This window comes from Amphiura filiformis, chromosome 4, assembly GCF_039555335.1.
Source record: "Amphiura filiformis chromosome 4, Afil_fr2py, whole genome shotgun sequence".
Classification (NCBI taxonomy): domain Eukaryota; kingdom Metazoa; phylum Echinodermata; class Ophiuroidea; order Amphilepidida; family Amphiuridae; genus Amphiura; species Amphiura filiformis.
Window position 1 is genome coordinate 49,045,535 of NC_092631.1, and position 21,938 is coordinate 49,067,472.

The 21,938-nt window shown below is 36.2% G+C and overlaps 1 protein-coding gene across 1 annotated transcript in view; it reads right to left on the reverse strand.

Annotated features, from left to right (window-relative positions):
• LOC140151000 (E3 ubiquitin-protein ligase HECW2-like) overlaps positions 1-15,625 on the reverse strand; it is a 132,168-nt gene extending 116,543 nt beyond the window's left edge. The window contains 2 exon segments of the mRNA XM_072173187.1: positions 3,411-3,921; positions 15,557-15,625. Coding sequence (XP_072029288.1) covers positions 3,411-3,702 — 292 coding nt within the window. The 5' untranslated portion in view covers positions 3,703-3,921; positions 15,557-15,625.
• Positions 15,626-21,938: the final 6,313 nt, after the last annotated feature.

Here is a 21,938-nt window from a genome sequence, read left to right on the forward strand (position 1 = left end):
TTAGCAATTGCAATTTTGCTACCGTTTTCCCCAATTTTTCATGTTTTTGACACCATAAACGTGCCTAGTGCCTACCCATAAAAAAGTACCCTTTTTACAGGTTTTTATTATCGCTGATGGTGTAGAGGCCACAATGGGAGTGACTCCCCCCCCCCAGGAAAACATGATCCATGAATACACACAGGCCTGCTAAAATCATTGTACAGCAAACCACAAATCCTGTGAATCTCTTGGCAGAACTGATGAATGCAACATACACTCAAGGGTAAGGTTAGGGTTTTACTCATGTTATCACTGGTTTTATAATAATATGAGTTAAGTATTAGGTTAGGGTCATGGTCATGGTCAAGGGTCATGGTTAAGGGTCGAGTTAGAAAGTTAAGATTTGGGCATATGACACTACATACTGCTTGATACAAGCCCGGGATACAAGTTCCCAATTATGATAGTACATTGTATATTTTGTTTAAAATGTGTGGCATTTAGTTAAAGCACAGACCCTATAGTTTGATCAGCTTGTAATCGGCGGATTAATATCGATATATTTTATTTCCAGAATTGTCTTGTACCAGAAACATCACAAATAATTAATTCAAGTCCTATCCTTTGTCTACTTTCTTTAACATGCATGACATAGACCAGACAAGTCAACTATCTAACTCTTAACGTGAGTCTACTTTTTGGAGTAATGGTAAAAGCCTAACAATTCCCGCCAAATACGAGCTGATCATACTATATAAAGAAGGTCTGTGGCATAAGTTCTACAAAGCTTATCTTCTTTTACAAATTTTTCCCATATATAATGGTGCATATATCTGAAAATTGAAATTAACATTGTATAAATTGTATTAACTAATGTATCAGCTTACTGAAAATGTGTACTACAATTGGAAGTTATTTTTAGTAATCAACACACAAATATATCAAAGCAATTGCATTTAAATGCAAAGTGAATTTAACTCTTTCTTTTCATAATATCCCAACACAAATCGGATACATCAAAAGAAATATTGCACAAATAGAAAAGGCATACATGCTGATGGCCACAAGCGGTCCAGTAAATAAGCCTTGCAGGGCTTACATGTAAATGTATGTAGTATACATAATCTATGTAGTTTGTATTCAAAACAAACTTCCAGGTATTTTGGCTGTCAAGGAGCTTGTATCAAGGACTTTAAATAAGCGCTTGATAAGGCTCAGGAGTTGACACTCAAGATAACAACTTGTAGGCTCTACTGACAAATTACAAAAGCAGACATGTTTTAGTACCATGTCATGTGACCTAACCCCAGGGACCTAACATGACTTAAATTATCAAAAAGAGCTAGATATCATAATGTGAATTTTTTCTGATGATGACTTGTTTGATCGACAATCAACAACAACAATCAAACACACCCCAAAGTCCTCAAGAGATAACAACTCACATTGGTTCACAGGCCATGCCAGCACCAAACAAAACTGCCCAGCTACCAGGAACAACTAACACAGAACAAATGAATCGTCCATTTCTCAGCATGGATATTGGGTAAAGGAGTTTTACTTTTGCTGCACATTGTAAAACTTTATTATGAACACCCAAACCATGGCACTTAAGTTTAGATGAGGCATGCAACAGTGGTCTGAAACATGCAAAAATGATTAATTACAAGATTTGAACATTCAGTCCAGCCAGAATTTGTCATTATTAATTTAGACTGTCCTAACAAGAAACCATTGACAAAGATTAAAAGGGTATTTCGTGATCCACAGCCTCATCCCCCCAATTTTTTCAAAAAAAGATTTTTAAACCACTGAAACCTCTGGCTACATAATGTTTATGTACCAAAAATGTCTTGCAGATTAAATTTGTTTAGCAAAAATATCATCAAATTTCTGGTATATACCAGAACAAAATTATACACAGTGGCCTATGGATCAATGTAATATACATACCGGGTGTCCCAAAATAAGGTTACATGTAGATTTTTGAAAATAATCTAAGTTACTGTTAACAAATATAAATATCCTTTTCATGACATAATCTATGTACCCTCTACTAGTACCCCTGTGAATGTCAAGTTCACAAGCCCGCATTCCATGCATTCCTGAGCAAGCTCTTTACGTGACATAATGCAATACGAGGTTCATAATATATACCATCGTCACAGCCACCGTGCATTTGGCGGGGCACTTGAGTAGGCCCAGCCATTGCATGGCAGATGCAGTTTTATTCTGATAAACAATGAATAAAACTTGGTCAGTTTTATTTTTGAAGAGTTCAGTCAGCAATGTAAAAACAAAGAGCAGCGATTTCAAGTCAACAAAATCAAAACAAGGCCTAAATGCAAAAGATTGGTATTCATTTCACTATGTTGATGACGGGAAATACAGCGCGCAGAATTGCTTTCACCAAAAACGTGTTCTTCTCTATGACCATCTTCCTTTGTTTGTTTTATCAACAAGAGTCAAGAAGCTCTAAAACTGATTTATTTTCAGTGTACAATGTACAACATTTAATTTGTCAATTATGTTTCTTTTGTGCAATAAGTTCAAAATGAAAAATAAGAGAAACATAAAGGTAATAAAGAAATAAATCTGAAAACAAAGATGTGCTTCTGTTCAACTTTCGTTGTGCGATATTTTGATGGTTAGCATGTCTTGACACCCCTGTCATCTTGCGCTCATAAGTTAAGTTGGTTTTAAGATACAGAATTGAAACTTCGCGAATAGTTACAAGAAGGATGAATATATAATATTTGAAAAAATGACATTGCTTTGTTGTACCATCACAAAATGCGGTCCATTTTCTACATGTAACCGTTTTATGGGACACCTTGTATAATCATGCATAACTAGCAAACACAAAATCGGAATCAACTGAAATTTTGGGAATACGTTTTTTTCGTGAATATTTACTGAAAAATGTCATAAAAAGAGGATGCTAGGATCACAAAATCCTCCTTTAATTATGACAACCATTTCAGCATGTTGCTGTTCAGGACACAGGATGTTCATATCTCTTCATTTGTAAGATGAAACTGGACAATCATACAATTCGACACTATTGAAAACTTTCATTAAATTTAACCCTACATGTTATTTTAAAAATATCACAAACATGGTACAAAACTCCAAAGTTTGAGATTTAAAATCAGTACCCGTTCTACAACAACAAAAGTTATACCAAAATTTAAAACAGGGAGTTTAAGACCAATCACAAATCTGCGGATTGGCCAAGAAAGTTAGTACACAAGAAACAGAGATGCCACTTCCTTGTTGAAAAAAAATCAGGAAGTTGCAAAAGCGTGGCTACTCATTCATTGCCAAAAAAAAAAAAAAATCCTGACTTGATGTCTAAAAATGGCAAAAATAAGGAATTCCTGGAAAGGTGGCATCTCTGAAGAAAAAAAAAGTTGAATAGAACTTACCAACTAGATAGAGACCAATCCAGTCATTACCGCTAACTTCTTCTCTTATATCCCAAAACACCATAAGTGCATTCTCCACTCCTAAAATCACCTCCTGCTTACTCACTGATAAACTAGACCGATTCTGCAGATCGGGATGCGCCAGATTGGAATCGCTATTGGACCTGTCATGCACCGACAAGCGCCGTAGCCGTCGTAAAGCTGGAAAGCTACGCGAGGCTAACAGTCCAAGACGATCTAGCGTTATTTCTTGGCCGTTGTAGCCACTAGAATAGTTGGAATTGGAAGCCATTTTGACTCGTTCTTGATGATCTCGCATATTATATTGTTGGACAAAATGGTGGAATGATTTCTGTTATGTCAGCCAAACCACCAAAACTGTGGTTGTCTTCTATGTACACACTTGGAATGGTTGATGTTTAGTTCTACATGTATTATAATCTACTTGATTTTGTTCCAACCAGTTTTCTTTTCATTCTATTGAATTTTCTTCCTGGAACTTGTCTTGTTTCTGTATTGGAGAAAAGAGAAAAATACATCTGTAACTACATGTACTTCATATGAGCGATGTTCTTTCAAGCTCATAAAAAAATTTATGGGAAAAAATATATGCGAGAATTGATGTGTGATTTATCTTGAAAACTATAACCAGGATTTATCCCAAAGGGGAACTTTGAAGATCAATATGGCATACATGACACTTGGACCAAACAATATCCAATAATACAAACAAACCAACTTCTCTTTCAGAGATTATTCCGATCATAATGCAACATACAGAAAACATTTCAGGACTGGAAAAATGAGTAGTGAACTAAATTTAGTTCAGGGTTAACTCTGTGGTTTTTCTCTATTTACATAAATTACAATGGAATGCAATGAACCAGAAAATGCTGGTGTTTAATCCAATTTTTTTAAATCTAGCCACATTTATACCTATTTTTAACATGTTTGTATGCATCATGTACACATACATGTAGAATGGGAACTTGGTGACATACTATTCCCTTGGCACAAGGCACAAGGCGCATGCTTAAAATGACACTACATTAATATAAAATTGGATCGATTGAGCCCATATTTATTGGTCGAGCTACGAGTTTTAAAATATTGGACGAGACGTAGTCGAGTCCAATATTTTAAAACTCATAGCGAGACCACTAAATATTGGGCGTAAAGCATCCAATTTTATCATTATTATGTTTCGGATCCAATATTTTCACACACTTGGACTCATCAAAACATAATAATGATTACATTTGTATGTCACACTTTACTCTCTTGCAAAAGGGGATGGCTAAATGACTACATTATATGCTGTCTAGTAAAAGATGGAATATGACAATTTTTCAGCCAATTTACTGTAAACTTTTTGTGCATGCACATATTGAATAATATAGGTTAAAGCATTTGCTAATTACCAAACTGTAATCCTTACAATCCCTTTAAATACCTCCTTGACAAGCCCCCCCATAATATTTGCATGCATTGGCGCACTAATACCGTATTGATGTAATAAACGCTCCCCCTCTAATAAACTCCCACCCCCCTCCAATTTTTCTGTGAAAAATTGACAAAAATTCCATGGCATGATATATCGTGTGAGTATTAAAGCTTAAAACTGGCATTCAGTCAGTCAGTCTCGTCAGGGACGATCTGTAAATTGCATGGACAAAACCTATTGACACACTTCCATCCATTCCATTGCCTAATTATGGTAGAATTTCACTAGATTCTTGCTTGATGTATTTACGGGTGTAATTTTGATGCATTTACCACGAAAATGATATTTTCCATGGGCGTCGCCATTTATAGCCGTAAATCCTTCTTTTCTAGAGGAGCACCATCGGGAAATTTAACCCGATTTTAAAGTTTTTTTCACTGACAATTCACCTTCAGTAAACCCCCCCCCCTTTGGAAAAATGCAACGCCCCGGGGCGTTTATTACAAACAATACGGTATGTGCATACAACATGCAAATATTGAAATACGGTACATTGTACATGTGCGCAACAATGAGTATGCACTTGTACATTAATTGTAGATTTAATATGTATTGATGTGAACATACAAATGCACACATTATGTATGACTAACGTTTTGTCTTATTTCTGTTTTCCAGAGACCCAGGGGTCTGGGAGCAGTGAGGTCCCCAGCGGGTCCATGGGCAGACACCGGTGGGTTTCAAGGGGCAACACCCCTTGAGGCCTCAGCTTTTTGCAATCAGAACTGCAAAGAAAGCTACTGGTGATTATTACTTTTCACAAGAATTTAAAATGTAATTTTCAAAGAGGCTCCATTTTCGAGTTCTTGAAATCGCTTGATAGCACTTCAAAATGTTCACTTTCCTATTCTTCACCATGTACAAGTTATTTTTGAAACTGCTGCACTGGCTTTAATAAATGATTTGTGTTGCTGACCTTCATACCGTATATGATGCGCAATTTCAAACTAATAATTCACTGATTCAAATGGACCACTCCACCAGAAGTCAAGCACCCATCTCCTCACCCCCACTGGGGTCACAGGTGTGGCCTACCTCACATCATAGATACGTCACTCAAAACGCTGAAGCATATTTGAGTAACAGAGTTGTTTATTTATCTTCATGTATATATATTGCACCACATACAGAATGCAATATTATTGGTTAAGGGGGTACTACACCCATTGCATTTTTTTTGCGGTTTTTTGCATTTTGTGAAGAAATGAGAAAAAAAAATTGGCCAAAGTGGTATGCAAAATGAAGGGGCAAATCTTCTCGTTCTATTGGTGGCATCTATCAAAAACGAACTGGTTAAAATGCTTCTATTTTCAATGTTGAGCTATATTTTGTATTTTTAACTAGCGACATTATTTCACTGAAACTTAATCAAGCCATAGGTAACAGGTTATCACAACCATACTACAGCAAAATTGAAAAAAAAAATGCATTTTTCGTCACCTATACCACCATATTCCGTAAGGCTCGTAAAGCTTAAATTTGCCGATTTTGGTAACTATTTTACCGTTGTTTTCTAATCCATTTCAACTAGGAACTCCAAAATTGATACAGTGATATAATATTTTAAGTGGATTAATATTATTAGGGCGAATTTCTCGACGGGTGGCTTAGCAATTGGCTTGTCTAGCCTCAAGGCTTAAGAGGTCGTAAGACCAGGCTTAACTGAAAACGATTTCCCAAGCACGGCTACCATAGCCTCGAGGCTTCGTTAGCCCGTGGGCCAGGCTTGTAGGATTAGCCCCAGGCTTCAGTAAAATTTGCATTTCTCGAAATCAGTCTTCTGTAGTCGTAGTCTCACGCAAGCCTGTTAGACCAGGCTTACAGCGGCTTTTCTTGGCCCTGCCTCAGAGCAGGTCTTAGGTCGTAAGCCTTGGTCTATTTCAATTAACAAATTATTTAAATTGTAACGCAAAGTTTATCTTTCATATTTTTGACGGTCTTTCAATTAACATGAGTAAGCAGTCGCGTCTAGGGGGGGGCGGGGAGCTCCCCCATGAAAAAAGGTAAATTAGGCCTACTACTGAGAGTTATTAATTAACCTCATTATTTAGCTCAAGGACAATATTGTTCAAGGTTGCGCCGCAGGCCTATAAAGAAACAATGTTGCTCCCAATACAATAGCAAACAAGCTTAAACTGTAAATTAGCCACCGATAGAGGGCAGGGCCTGAAGAATGAGGGAAATTACGGGTAAAAATGTAAAATAAGTAGAAAGTGTGAAATGGGTGACGGACTGTCTCTAAGTATGGATATGGGTGACGGGCTGTCGATAACAGAATCTCATTTTTGCTATCGACAGCCCGTCACCTAGTAGAGACAGCCCGTCACCCTTAAGGTTATCCTAACCCTAATCCTAATCCCCTTACCCTATCCCTAACCCTAACCCTAACCCTAACCCTAATCCCCTAACCCTAACCCCTAACCCTAACCCTAACCCTAACCCCTAACCCTAACCCTAACCCTAACCCTAACCCTAACCCTAACCCTAACCCTAACCCTAACCACTAACCCTAACCCTAACCCCTAACCCTAACCCTAACCCTAACCCTAACCCTAACCCTAACCCTAACCCTAACCCTAACCCTAACACTAACCCCTAACCCTAACCCTAACCTTAATGTAACATTGACCAACAGTAACCTTAATGTATAAAATTGGCCAACAGCACCATTAATGTAACACAGAGGGCGCTCATTACTGCCGTGCTAAATATACAAAATAAGCATCATCATCACTTCAGTGAAATGCGCAGAAGTCGGATTTTTCTTAAAATGTAATATATTTACATTTTAATCTTTCTATTATGCATGCCTTAAAATGTATCATATAAACAAAATTAGGTGTTCACGATTTGTAACATATATACAATTTAGCTAGAGAATGTCTTGCATCATCATCATCATCATCATCATCATCATCATCATCATCATCATCATCATCATCATCATCATCATCATCATCAATATGAAGACCTATTATGATACCACCTGTCCCTATCCAAACCTTAATAGTTTGATACTCGTACTTTTCATAAGTAGGCCTATTACAATATTATTTTGGAGTACCTATTATACCAATAGAAGAAGGACAAAATTGGTAAAGATATAGTAAATATTTGACACGAAACAATAATGCATGCAGTATTAAAACTGAATTTACGGATAAGATGCATATAATATTGCTATCTTCTACTTAAATATTTATAAATATTGTACCAAGAGATAACTTCATGTGAGATCTGAGAAGACTACTGTTATCAGCAGTAGATAGCACGTTGGTTGCTTTCCTTTTTAGGGGAATCACAGATTCCTTTCCATTAGGCTTACAGTTTTACCCTTTTGGGGATGCAAAGAAAAAATCACGAGTATAAAGCATGGGCGTATCATTCATACAAGTTGGACTCATAAAAAGTCAAGTGGAAATAAAATAATACATAAAAGACACAAAAACAGACACAATATTCTTGCATCAAGTTGTGTACGGTATAAGCCCAAGCACAAGACCGCGGGTCCAGGCTAGTCTTTGCGCCGGGAACATTGCGATAATGAGACGGCAACCTTGTTAGTACGGTCAACCGTGAGGACCACAGCTTATGTACATCTACCTCCAACAGCCTATACAATTAAGTCGCTGGTTGAAAGGGACGAGGTTGTCAAGCGTTAAGCCTGCAAGGCCACTAAGACTAGGTTGAATTTGCGTTGAAGAAATACGGCTAGAGTTAAGACTCGGGCTTCGAGAGCGGGCTAGGCTTAGTAGCCTCAAGGCCACCTTAAGACTACGGCTTAATAAGACTCCTGTCGGGAAACTCGCCCTTAGTGTCTTACCTATGATTGTCGCTATCCAAGGCAAAAAATCAAATAATATTCCATAGAATTATGCACGCGTCGCCAGTATTCAATTTTGACACACACAATTTTGACTACGCCACCCACAATAACCAGTTGCCGTGTTTTATTGCATGTATATATTTAGGTATTTTAAAGTTCCAAATTCGCGATTGGGCAATAGCCTCACGGAGCCGAGGAGTAGGAAAAAACAAATTTTGGACAAGCCAAGACGGGGGGGCAAGGAATTTGGGACAATTTGGCAGATCGAAGGGGGATAGCCATATTTGGCGCACATTAAATGGGTTTTAAATAACACGCTCAAGGCTTTGGAATCACGTCACGCCAGGCATATGCCTCAGTACAGAAAGTTAGTCAAAATTTAAAGGTCTATCCAGTGATCCCAGCAAAGTATGAAAAATCAAAATTGTTTATAATGTCTAAAAGTAAAGGACAAGTCATTTAAATTGTCATTATAGGTAATTTTGAAATGTAGGCCTAATATTCCTAACAGCAGTAGGCCAATTGACAAAGTTGAAGCCTGATATTATGTAGGTGGCCTATAGGCCTAGGCTTAGCTAATCAGATTCGTGTAAAGTGTCCCGGGATGAGATTAATTGTCTTTAATACTCGGCGTTTGGCTAAACCACTAAAACTAAGCTATGTTAGCATTTCTATGACACTATATAGGCCTAACAACAAACAGGGACAACAAAGGCGATTATGAAGGCCGGGGAAGGGATAAGAAATTTCAGTTGGTAGGCCTATGGAAATCTCCCAGTGAGCCCCTTATCATGCTTATTTCATCATCTAATATTTTAGTAGTGCTATATGATCCCGGGCTATAACCTTTAACTTTCATTTTTCCGTATAACCTTTAACTTCCATTTTTCTGTGTTACTTTTAAAAATGTAGGCCTATTATTAAATTGCGGAATTGAAGGCCTATACTCGTGCTTTTCACCGCTGATTCAGTTTATAGGCCTATTATCGCAACTCGCCATCTGGGGTGGTGAATTGCTTTCCCCATGCCAACAAATCTTTGCCCTCCCACTTTGACATGCCAACCCCCCCTCGACATACCAAAATATTACCCCCCTACACCTAGGCCTACATTTTTAGGCAGGCCGAGATGGGGCAAGCAAGTTTTGCACGAAGGTCTATATTGTTGCAAAAGCCAAATATTAATATAGGCCTACCCCTACTCACTTTATTTAAACTATACCATTTAAGGGTATACGAGGTATTGTTGGTCGAAGCAGTCAAAAAATGGATTTTCATTATCTGAATCAATATATTATATTGAAAGATAACACTTTGGTGTTTTGCGAAAGTTCATTCTATAAATCATATGTATACTTTGAAAACTTCCTTAATTTATTGTTGTTAATGAGTTACGTACATTTTACAAAAGTGTTGTTCTTTCAGCCCTCTTTACAACATAACTCAAGAACCACAGGACCTACAAAAGTATATCTGTGATATTTGAATTATTCTACACGCGTTCGCTACGAATTAAGCAATGCAATTTTTGCTAAAGCTCACTACCATTCGCAAGATGCTGCGAACTACTTTTTGTTTTGGCTGCTTCGACCAACAATACATCGCATACCCTTAAAATGTCTGAAATTAATGTGGAATTGTTGAAATGTCTTAAATTGCGGAATTGAGCAAATTTCTCATACGTCCAGTGCTGTACGGTACATAAGGGGGCAATCGGGGAAGCTACCCCACCCCTGTGGGAAGTCCGCCCTTGGATGCGGTCGTCCTGAAGAATTTTACTAGGTCTTTTTTTTTTTTTGAGCCTATTTTGTTTTCCCCTTGAACGAGGGTTGCCCCCTTTTCCCCCCTAAAAAAGTCCTAGCTACGACCATGATCCCTCAGGCTAATGATCCCCCATGACGCCACTTCACGCACGGGGAGGGGGGCACAACATATATTTCTGGTGGGTATGCTCCTGAGGTACTAGGTATGCTCCCCCAGAATTAAGTAGCTGGTGGGTCCCGGGAGTTCCCGGGGGAGCTGACGGCGTACATGCCGGAAAGGGATGTTTTGGAGCTGCCAACAAGTATTAAACGGGGTCTTTTGGAGCTGCGAATGGTCAAAATTGGGTCTTTCTTGTCCTGAAAAAAAACCAGAAATTGAGTCTTTCTTGGCCTGAAAAAAACCAGAAATGTGAAGAATGATCGTGCAATGTAGGTCTTTTAGAGCTGAAATTGTCAAGTTTCCGTGTTTACGTAATACGTATACATATGCCTATAGCTCTATTTTGGTCACAGGTCTTTTGGAGCTGCGGAATCCAAAAAATGGAGGGGGGGTCTTTCCGGGAGAGCATACCCGTATGGTCATTTGTGTTAAGTTCCAACGCTTAAAATTCAATTTTGATAACACGACGGTCACAATCTTGATTCTATCAGGGATTTTACCAAGAGAAGGCGCTAGGCATACATGTTCATGTTTGAATCTGGCAACACGAGAACTTTGAACAATATGCGGTAGTTTAGTAGCCGTCCGGCCCTATACACGCATTTCAATAGGAATTGTTTTGCGCACCTATCTAATGTTTATGGAACACATCTTCTTCATTAGTTTGTCAAGTTGATGGCAAATGTTCTATTCTATATTATTTGGCAATAGTGTTTTTTGCCTATAGCACGTCCAAACATGGTCCAAAGTTGTAATTTGTTGTTTTTGATCTAAAGGTCGGATATTTTTATTCCCGATTTAACTGTGCACCCGCTCGAGGGCTTCGCATAAGAGTGTAGAATTCGGCCGAAAGTTTGACGGTAATTTTGCCTTTTGGACACTAAAACGCATTCGATCCTTAATTTTATTTCGACAAAATTTCTGATTAGGTAGCATATAAATGAGGCGGCTACCAATTTTTGACCAAATCTTTAAGAATTATTTTCAAAAGTCTGACCTGTGTATTTCCTATTGGTAATACAAATTGACGTGTCAGCCCTAAACATACATAGGCAGGTCGTATTTTGGACTGTTAGCGAGTCTAATACTGTATGTGAATATCGATGAATGTTAGAAACGGCAGAAACCGGTTGTGAAGGAGACTATACGTGGATCGCTAAAAAATAAGCGTCCTTAACAACCAGTCAACTTTAAGACAAATAGGTGAAAAAGGAGACTTTCACGATGTTTTTTCATATTTTTTTTAATTTCACATGATCAGTGCATACATCGCCTAGCTTTAAATGATAAAATATTTTTTAGACCAATCAAACCAATATATGGGTGTAGTACGCCCTTAAGCTTCCGAATGTATTCTCACAAGAAGTCTGCATTGTCATCTTTTTCTTCCCACCAAGACCAGTTCCATTAATTTGTTTTGTAACTCCCTTCTCCACTACCATCGTCCATTCTTTATAACACTTTTGTGCTCATGGTTTTGTATCAAACACAAACTTCATGTATGTTCAAACATCGGTGACATTGCACCAGACTTGATCACAGCACTGATAAGGGGCTGCCGTGACCAAAAGAACTTGTCCATAATGTACTTTCTCTAAAAGTAAGCAAATTTAAGTCCAGGCCACTTGTTTTTGGGACATTCTAAGAAATTCTATGGCATGCGTTTTAAAATTGACATCTTCTACTGAGGCCATATTGCTTCCCAGCCTGGTCTAAAGTATGAACCACACACTACTATCGTGTTGTTATGGATAGTACCATAACTTAAGTAAGGCATGTTATCGACACAATTTTTTTGAAGTCGATATATCGGAAGCAAATTATGGGCTATTTCATTATAAATGACACGTTCACAAAAATGGCTTTTATCATATCTGGTTGATATAATTAGGGTGATAATGCAGTGTTATTAACTTAATTCTAAGTATGCCACAAACTACAAGCTACATGAGCATTTTTACAGAATTCTGTCTATTTTTTGTATAAAAAAAATTGCCAAAAGGTACATTTTTAAGCCAATTTTGGAGTCCCATTTCATTTTGCCCATGTATTCTGAATTAATTCTTTGAAAAATTAGGTACATTCTATGGCAATGTGCTTGTTGCAATGAAAATATGATATGTGTGGAACATCATGCAAGTTGAATGGTGAAAATTGGTGCAAAAATGTTAAAATTCAGAGATTCTTGCAAAATTGGCATTTTCGTTAAATAAAAAATGAGTGTCCTCTCCAATTCATGCCTCCATTTTTGTTAACATTAAAGAGGAAATATAAACCCTTACCCTACCTGTATAATCTGTGTTATATTACCAATTGATGGGACAGGGCACTGATTGAGGAATTCATTTATTTTACATACAGTAGACCACTTGTTCTTGATACCACAGTTCTGCGTTAAAAATTTGTCCTCTCCAGAACTGAAGTTAATTACTAATTGTTGAAATAAGAAGGATTATATCATAGAATGTGAAATTTGTAGAGGAAGAGTGGTCTTCCTTCTACCAAGGTGGCACATGATTTGGTATTTGTTGCATTTTTGCAAGCCTGTATCCACGATTCTGTTTGCAATTTAACAAATGTCCTCTCCAGCACAATTATGTCATTTCCATGAATTGGTAAACAAACTAAAAAATAAAAATTTCAAAGAGCCAAACCCACAAGAAATGTTTGCATTTTATTGCAAATTATGCTTACAAACCACTTTAGTGTTCAAATTATTGTCCAGTTGTTGAGAACACATATGATATTATTCTGCATTGAACTTCGGGTTAGCTAAAATTGCAATATTCCTAATTTAACCAGAATATTAACCCTGTTTGTAGTGGATTTTAAATGCTGGGGATCTTTTATGCAATAATATTGATGCAATAATATTGATGCAGCTATTTCTAAAGTTAAAGTATGCTTTATTATGTGTTAAAAATGTGTCCTATCCAGAACAAATGACACAGGAGGGTCTTTTATTTTAGGTTTTCCATGACTAGTACAACAGATTGACGCAGAATACTCACTTATGCATCAGTGTAGCTATTGGGCAGGACAAAATGACTATTTCATGAATTTTTCATGTGAAGATAAAGTTTATCCTTAAAATATGTAGTAATTTTGCACCATTTATCTGGATTAGTATCAATTTACTAATTGTTTTATATTGAAACTGGCATATTTAAGACACTGAAGTGTAAAGGAACATACAACAATTATTACAGACTAAATATATACTCTTTCAAAGTTGTGTATTAAATTGTTTAAAAAAATGTCCCCTCCAGACGGCAGCTATGTTTTACACAGCAAAAATTCAATTTAATTTTTTTAATGGTTCCTGAGGGTTTGACGCTCTAATATTTTGAGAATTATTGACACACCATCTGAACTTTGAAATGATAATGAATTTGCATGAAATAAATGAGTTTGAATTTTGACCCCTTTTGGGACTCAATGTTGTCATTTATAATGAAATAGCCCTTATGCGACATATCGATACAACACTATTGATCGATATTGACACATTTTTAAGATGCAATTTATGTTTCTTCAAAGTTCAATGTTTATTATATTCAACAGAATAGGCCCCTCCCCAACAGAACAAAACGACCTTGCAAAGTCCTTGGGGGATCTTCTGGAGGGATTTGAGACGACGCGACATGATGGTGCATGGCTCAGCTTGGTATGGGACCGAAAAACCATAGTAAGTACTCTACTAGCATCTAATGTAGGTATGCCAGGTGAATTTAAATTTGCCATCAAACTGCATCATTTCATATCAAATTAAAGCCCTTGAGTAAAGAAAGCCAAAACTGAAAACCTTTTTGTCATAGCACTTTCCGTGGCAAAGTTAATACATCTTTTCAAAGATCGACTTTCATCAAAAAGATTCTGCTCGCAAAATTCCCCAAAACAGCATTACAGGAGTGTTTCTAGATCTTTTTAGTCTCATGATGATAGCAGTTTTTTTTAATGGAACTGAGCACTATTAAAATCCCTCTAAAATTCCATGTGTGAGTGTCTCATCACCATAAAAAATCCTATATTTGGGTCAAGTGAAGTATAGAAAACATATTTATGTAGGTTTCCTTGACCGACCTGTTCTTGAAGAAAAATTGAAATTTCTATGTAAATATGTATTGTGTTTGGTCCCCGGTCTAGGCGAATTTCGCTGACTAGCAAATTGTGTTAACTAAGGTTTGCCTGGCATACCTATGGTAATGCGTAACTATCAATCATGCTATCGTGTGCAAATTCGAAGCAAGAGTTCTCGAGATCGAGTAAGTTTAGACTTGCTTGCCAGTCCTATATACGCCGTACCGTCAAAGTTCTGCCGAAATCGGCACCCTTGCGATGGGTTCAGAATTCGAATCGGGAACGAAAATATCCGATCTTTGCGATCAAAAACACAAAATTACAACTTTAAACATACTATTGGCAAAAGACATTATTACCAAACAATATAGAATAGAAAATTTGACATCATTTTCTCAAAATATTGAAGAAATTTGCTCACTAGACATCGAAAAAGTACGCAATCCAATTCCCGTTCAAACGTGTGAGAAACTGAAAGTGCATAATCCCGACTAAGTAAGTTTTAGTCTGCCTTGTTGAAGTACAGTGTTATAACTCTAACCCACCCAGAAGGCAGCTATTACACATAAAAATAAAAAACCCTGAAGTAAAGGAATGCCCACGACTCATGCAGGAGTCATGTGAGTGAATGACACTGACAGAATAATTCATGAATTGCTACCATCTGATCTGAATGAACAGGTAGCAGTGCCGGTTACTATGGCATATCTTAAGCTTATTACATTACTAATTTGTAGTCCTCTATACCAGATCTATTACTCCTTTTCTTAATTACATAAATATACTTTTATACATGAGAAAATAGAGTAAATACCGGTTGGACAGTGCTGATATTCTTTGCCTTTTCCGGCGAATTTCACTCCGTACAGTTCGCCATTTTGAGTTCTTGTTTTATTGGAATTTCCTTCTTTTTGTTGAGCACCAATAAACACAGGCACAGTCTAAATAGCTAATATCTGATAGGGTCTGATAGCAGGTTGTGACTGAATCTTAAATAAATAAAAACTTATCTGAAATATGCACTCATATCCTGTACATTGTGCAATAAAGCTGTCTATCACAATGTCTTTGTTTGTTTTGAAGAGTCACATCAGAACAATAAATGTTCTCTCCAATCAGAAGAAGAAAACTTTCTCTCTCTGGGAAATCCCCTGCCCGAAATTCAATTCACTAAATTCACAGTGAGTCTGAATTGATCATGGGGGAAGCTGTCATATTCTTAGGAAGGGGGATCCCAATCCCAAATATATAATATACATTTTTGGACAAATTTGATTTGTCTGCATTCCAGCGTCTGCATGATGTGTTTAATACAAAGGGCAGTTCAGGCATGCGAGAAACACTGAGTGAGTGATTGTGTTTTTTCCGGGTTTTTTTTCTTCATATTCTCAAGTTTGCTTGACCCTTGGCAATTGTTCTTTGAACAATTTTTATATTGTTATTTTTATAGTATTCTAATGCTTTGATAAATAAAAAATTATGTCAGTGACGGTCCAGTTTTTTTTTATCATAACTGCTCAAGTTTTTATTCCCCACCACCCCGAAAGTTTTCAAAATAAACAACTTTAAAGGAGGATTTTGTGATCCTAGCATCCTCCTTTTATGACATTTTCAGTAGATATCCACGAAAAAAGCTTATTTCCAAAATTTCAGTTGATTCCGATTTCAGTTGCGTTTGCGAGTTATGCATGATTATGTGTATTACACTGCTCCATAGACAATGTGTTGTAATTTCGTTCTGGTGCACCAGAACGAAATTCAAATTTGGCAATATTTTTGCTAAACGAATTAATCTACAAGAAATATTTGGTACATAAACATTATGTAGCCAGAGGTATCCAGTGGTGTAAAAATCTTTTTTGGGAAAAGTGGGGGGGGGGATGAGGCTGTGGATCACGAAATGCCCCTTAATGCAAAATGACGCATTACACTTCCAAGGACACTGATGAGAGAAGCCAGTCTGGAAGTTCATTTAAGACATTTTGAAGGCTTGAGGAGGCTAGTTCCTTCCATTTCACTCACTTTGATTACCCCGGGATTACCCATTTTTAAATCATGACAACCCCGTCCTACATATTCACAGCTCCCCCACCCCCCAAAAAACACTGTAAATCAACATCGGATATACAGGAAAAAAATCCCACCAAACGACCCTACCCCTGGCCTTGAAAGCAGGACTGTAACCCCCGTAACCAGCAGGCCCAGACATCCGCCCCCTTGCACCCCCCCCCCCCCATCATCAAAGGCAAAAAAAGTCCCATTTTTTACCCAAAAAGTCCCATTTGCAAGCGTAGCGAACGAAAAAAAATAGGGATTTTTTATAGCTTTTTTTTAATGCCTTCTTAGTCAAAATCCACTTTTTCAAAATCTGTCCCTTCAGTCCACTTTTTCAATATCAGCCCCTCCCCCAAATAAATCCAGGTTACAGGCCTGCTTGGAAGGGATCTATGGACAATTAAACAATTTTTTTTCTGGCCTTAGAAGGGCTACTCAGGCCTATTATTTGGTTTAACTAGATGGACTATATCCACATTGTCAGGATATAGCAGTCCTTCTAGACGGACTAGGTTTAACCCACCATTTAAAACAGGTGAGAATTGTTGGGAAGCTCAGTAATCAGTATTTGTCATTATGGTCATGAATTGGGTCTAAAATGAAACAATTCTGGCAATTTATAGGCGCTAACCTTATATTATTGTTCGTATAAATTATGACATTTTGCGACTTTGCAACTAAAGATAATTTTTTAGTAAAATTATATTCTCAACATAGCTCATCTCCTAAACACAAACCAATTTTGTATCACATAACTAGGGACTACATTGTATTAAATATTTATGCTGGGGAGAGTTTTGATGGGGAATCCCTCAAGATTGGACTAAATCATGGTACTGGACTAAGTGGCATTGGGATTTGACCCTATATTAGGTTTTAAATGGAGTGAATCAGAAAAGAATAATTTGCCAGTTGACATTGGTTAATGTTTAGATCACCTGATGACCCTATTTCAGTGGTCTAAAGGGGGTAAAGCCAGGATATACCCAATGACCTCCCGCTTTTTTTTTTTTTTTTTTTGGTTGGGCTACCCAGCCCTTTGTTTTCTAGAATTTTATCAAAATGTCAGTAAAATTTGTATTGGAAATTGGCATAATTTTCCACCTAATGACCTTTTTTTTTTCAAAATATTCTATCCAATGACCCTCTCCAATTTTTTAATAGTGCACAGAGGCTACTAATTCAAGGGATGCCAACCGAATATGATAGGACAGGGATATGGGAAGAGGTCCGATTTTAGTAGTATAGATGCAGGATGAAAACCGGAGCACCTGGAGAAAGGAAGTGGCTATTTTCCAACCACCAGGCCTAACACTAACCCTACACCCTAATCCAAACCCTAACCCTAAGTGGCCCAGCAGTAATAACCCTGGAGAAAAACCTGCGAGGAAGAGCATGGATTTGCAACCAAACACACACGTGGCATAGCAGGAATTGAACCCAGGCCAGTGGTTAGAAGCAAGTGAGAAGACCATTCCCATCGAAAATCTTAGCCCCTACTTCCACACTTCTACAGTCAAGTTAAATGCCCCCCCCCCCAGCCTAAAAATTGTCAAAACTTTTGTTCTGATGAGGGAGGGGGCAAAGATATGTTTTTGTTTTATTCAAGAGGGGGTGCTTGACTGACAGGCTGAGCCTGCCTGGCTCACCAATGAGCAAGACACAATTTATTATTTCATCTTAATGCTACATGGATGTACATTGACATACCATATTTTCCAACAATTACAAAGACCTAGACAGACATAGCAGTAACAATGAAACATTCATACTTTGTTTTTGTAAAAAACCTTTTATTGTATTATACGATAGCAAACATTTGTTATTAAAGCACCAACAAGGATGGACATAATAGTGAATCATCAAAATATTAATATGTTTCCCAATAACATATTTTGTTCTGTTCACTTCTGTAAGTTAGGCACAAGGTTGAATTTGTTTTATTTTTTTATTGAAAAGTAGAAACTTACTCCCAAACATATAAAATCACTATACACTACCCACATGCAAAAAAAATTGTTCTCAAATACACAAATATTGCCAATATTATAGAAGTTCTAAGAATCCTGTGAAGAAATTTAAAGCCATATTATAACATTTGCTGTGGAGAACGCCCTAAAATTTTGTTAAATTCTGTTTTTTACAAGATTGTAATGTCCCTGGCTGAAATTTGATACACTTTTGATACACCACTTTTGATACGTATGAAAAATGTATGAAATAAAAAGTATTTGAATTGGAACCCTCATTTCATACACTTTTATGTATCAAAACTGTATCATATTAACATTGCATACACATTTTATACATATCAAAAGTGTATCAAATGCCAAGATAATGTATCAAAAAAGTATCAAATGAAATGTATCCTTTCATTTCATACATATTTGATACATAATTATATCAAAAGTGTATGAAATATGTAACTGTATCAAATCAGCGTTCCAATTTAAACTGTATCAAATTAGCGTTCAAATTTTATCCTTTCATTTCATACACATTTCATACATAATTATATCAAAAGTGTATGAAATATGTAACTGTATCAAATCAGGGTTCCAATTTAAACTGTATCAAATTAGTGTTGAAATTTTTATCCTTTCATTTCATACACATTTCATACATAATTTATATCAAAAGTGTATCGAATATGTAACTGTATCAAATCAGGGTTCCAATTTAAACTGTATCAAATTAGCGTTGCAATTTTATCCTTTCATTTCATACACATTTCATACATAATTATATCAAAAGTGTATGAAATATGTAACTGTATCGAATCAGGGTTCCAATTTAAACTGTATCAAATTAGCATTCAAATTTTATCCTTTCATTTCATACACATTTCATACATAATTATATCAAAAGTGTATGAAATATGTAACTGTATCAAATCAGGGTTCCAATTTAAACTGTATCAAATTAGCGTTGAAATTTTTTATCCTTTCATTTCATACACATTTCATACATAATTTATATCAAAAGTGTATCGAATATGTAACTGTATCAAATCAGGGTTCCAATTTAAACTATCAAATTAGCGTTGCAATTTTTATCCTTTCATTTCATACATAATTATATCAAAAGTGTATGAAATATGTAACTGTATCAAATCAGCGTTCCAATTTAAACTGTATCAAATTAGCGTTCAAATTTTATCCTTTCATTTCATACACATTTCATACATAATTGTATCAAAAGTGTATGAAATATGTAACTGTATCAAATCAGGGTTCCAATTTAAACTGTATCAAATTAGCGTTGAAATTTTTATCCTTTCATTTCATACACATTTCATACATAATTTATATCAAAAGTGTATCGAATATGTTACTGTATCAAATCAGCATTCCAATTTAAAACTGTATCAAATTAGCTTTGAAATTTTGATCCTTTCATTTCATACACATTTCATACATAATTATATCAAAAGTGTATCAAATACGTCACTGTATGAAATCAGCGTTCCAATTTAAACTGTATCAAATTAGCATTGAAATTCTTATCCTTTCATTTTATACACATTTTATACATAATTATATCAAAAGTGTATCAATATGTCACTGTATCAAATCAGCGTTCCAATTCTAATGCTGGCCAGCGGGACCGCCCTATTTTTGATACATGCCATTTGATACATTTTTGATATAGTTTTTTGATACACTTTTGATACAGTTTTTGATACACTTTTGATAGTTTTTTGATACACTTTTGATAGTTTTTTATACACTTTTGATACAGTTTTTATACACTTTTGATACAGTTTTTATACACTTTTGATAGTTTTTATACACTTTTGATACAGTTTTTCAAATTTCAAAATTGGTCCAATCAAGCTCAAATTCAACAAGAATTATCCTTATATGATCTAAACATATTTGCAAACATTAATGACCCCAAAGCTCAAAGTGAAGGGGTCAAAGGTCAAATTTTGAAATTAGTCTAATCAAGCTCAAATTCAACACTGCCCTCTACTGCCAATGCTGACCTCTAGCACTTTCCCCCATCACGGAGAAGCTTAATGCACTTTCCCCTATCAACGTTCAAAATTACAACGCAATAGGATAAATGTGTGAGAAAGTATTGCAAAAATGAAGCAAACCCAACCAAAATGGAACATACATACATCAGAGGGCCTGCTTGGAAAGCAGTGCTTGTCACTGAAGTTGTTACCCTCAATAACGAGACAAAACGGCTACCAATAACAAAAAGATTCAGCAGGGTTTTTTACTATACAGGCATGTGCTATATTCATGCTTAATACATATACATAGATGCCCTATATGTAATATATAGTAAGCTTACCTTATCAGAACAAAGTCAATGAAATATCCTCTTAAATCACAGTCCCTGATTACAACTACATTGTAACCTAATGTGCAGTCTACAAGCATGTTTGTATCTTCATCATGATAAATAAAACACCATAATTTGCTCTAAAATACAGTACATTTCCAAATGCAAATCCTGGTGTTAACTGCATGCATGCCACATGGGCAAATTTGATAATGATGAGTCATTATCTAGACATGTGATCAGTAATTGATACAGTTTTGATACACTACAAAATGTCAGTTTATGAAAGCCCAATTTGATACACTTTTGATATACCTCTAGCCACCCAAAATAAACTAAGTCCAATTTAATACGCTTTTGATACACTGTAGGCAGCCAGAATTTGACTAAGTCCAATTTGATACACTTTTGATATACCTCTAGCCACCAAAAATTAACTAAGTTCAATTTGATACACTTTACATACACTAAAAAACAGGCAAAGTCCAATTTAATACACTTTTGATACACTGTATGCAGCCAGAATTTGTCTAAGTCCAATTTGATACACTTTTGATATACATCTAGCACCAAAAAGTTCATTTTGATACACTTTACATACACTAAAAAACTGCAAAGTCCAATTTGATACACTTTTGATACACCACAAGCATGGCCAAAATTAACTAAGTTCAAATTCGATACACTTTTGATACATTTTGATACAGTTAGGTGGTATTTGATACAGTTTTGATACCCTATATTTTCAGTTGATACATTTTCAATACACCTTTAGTATATCAAAACTGTATCAAATTGCCGTTTGATACAGTTTTAATACACTTTGATACACTTTTGATACACTT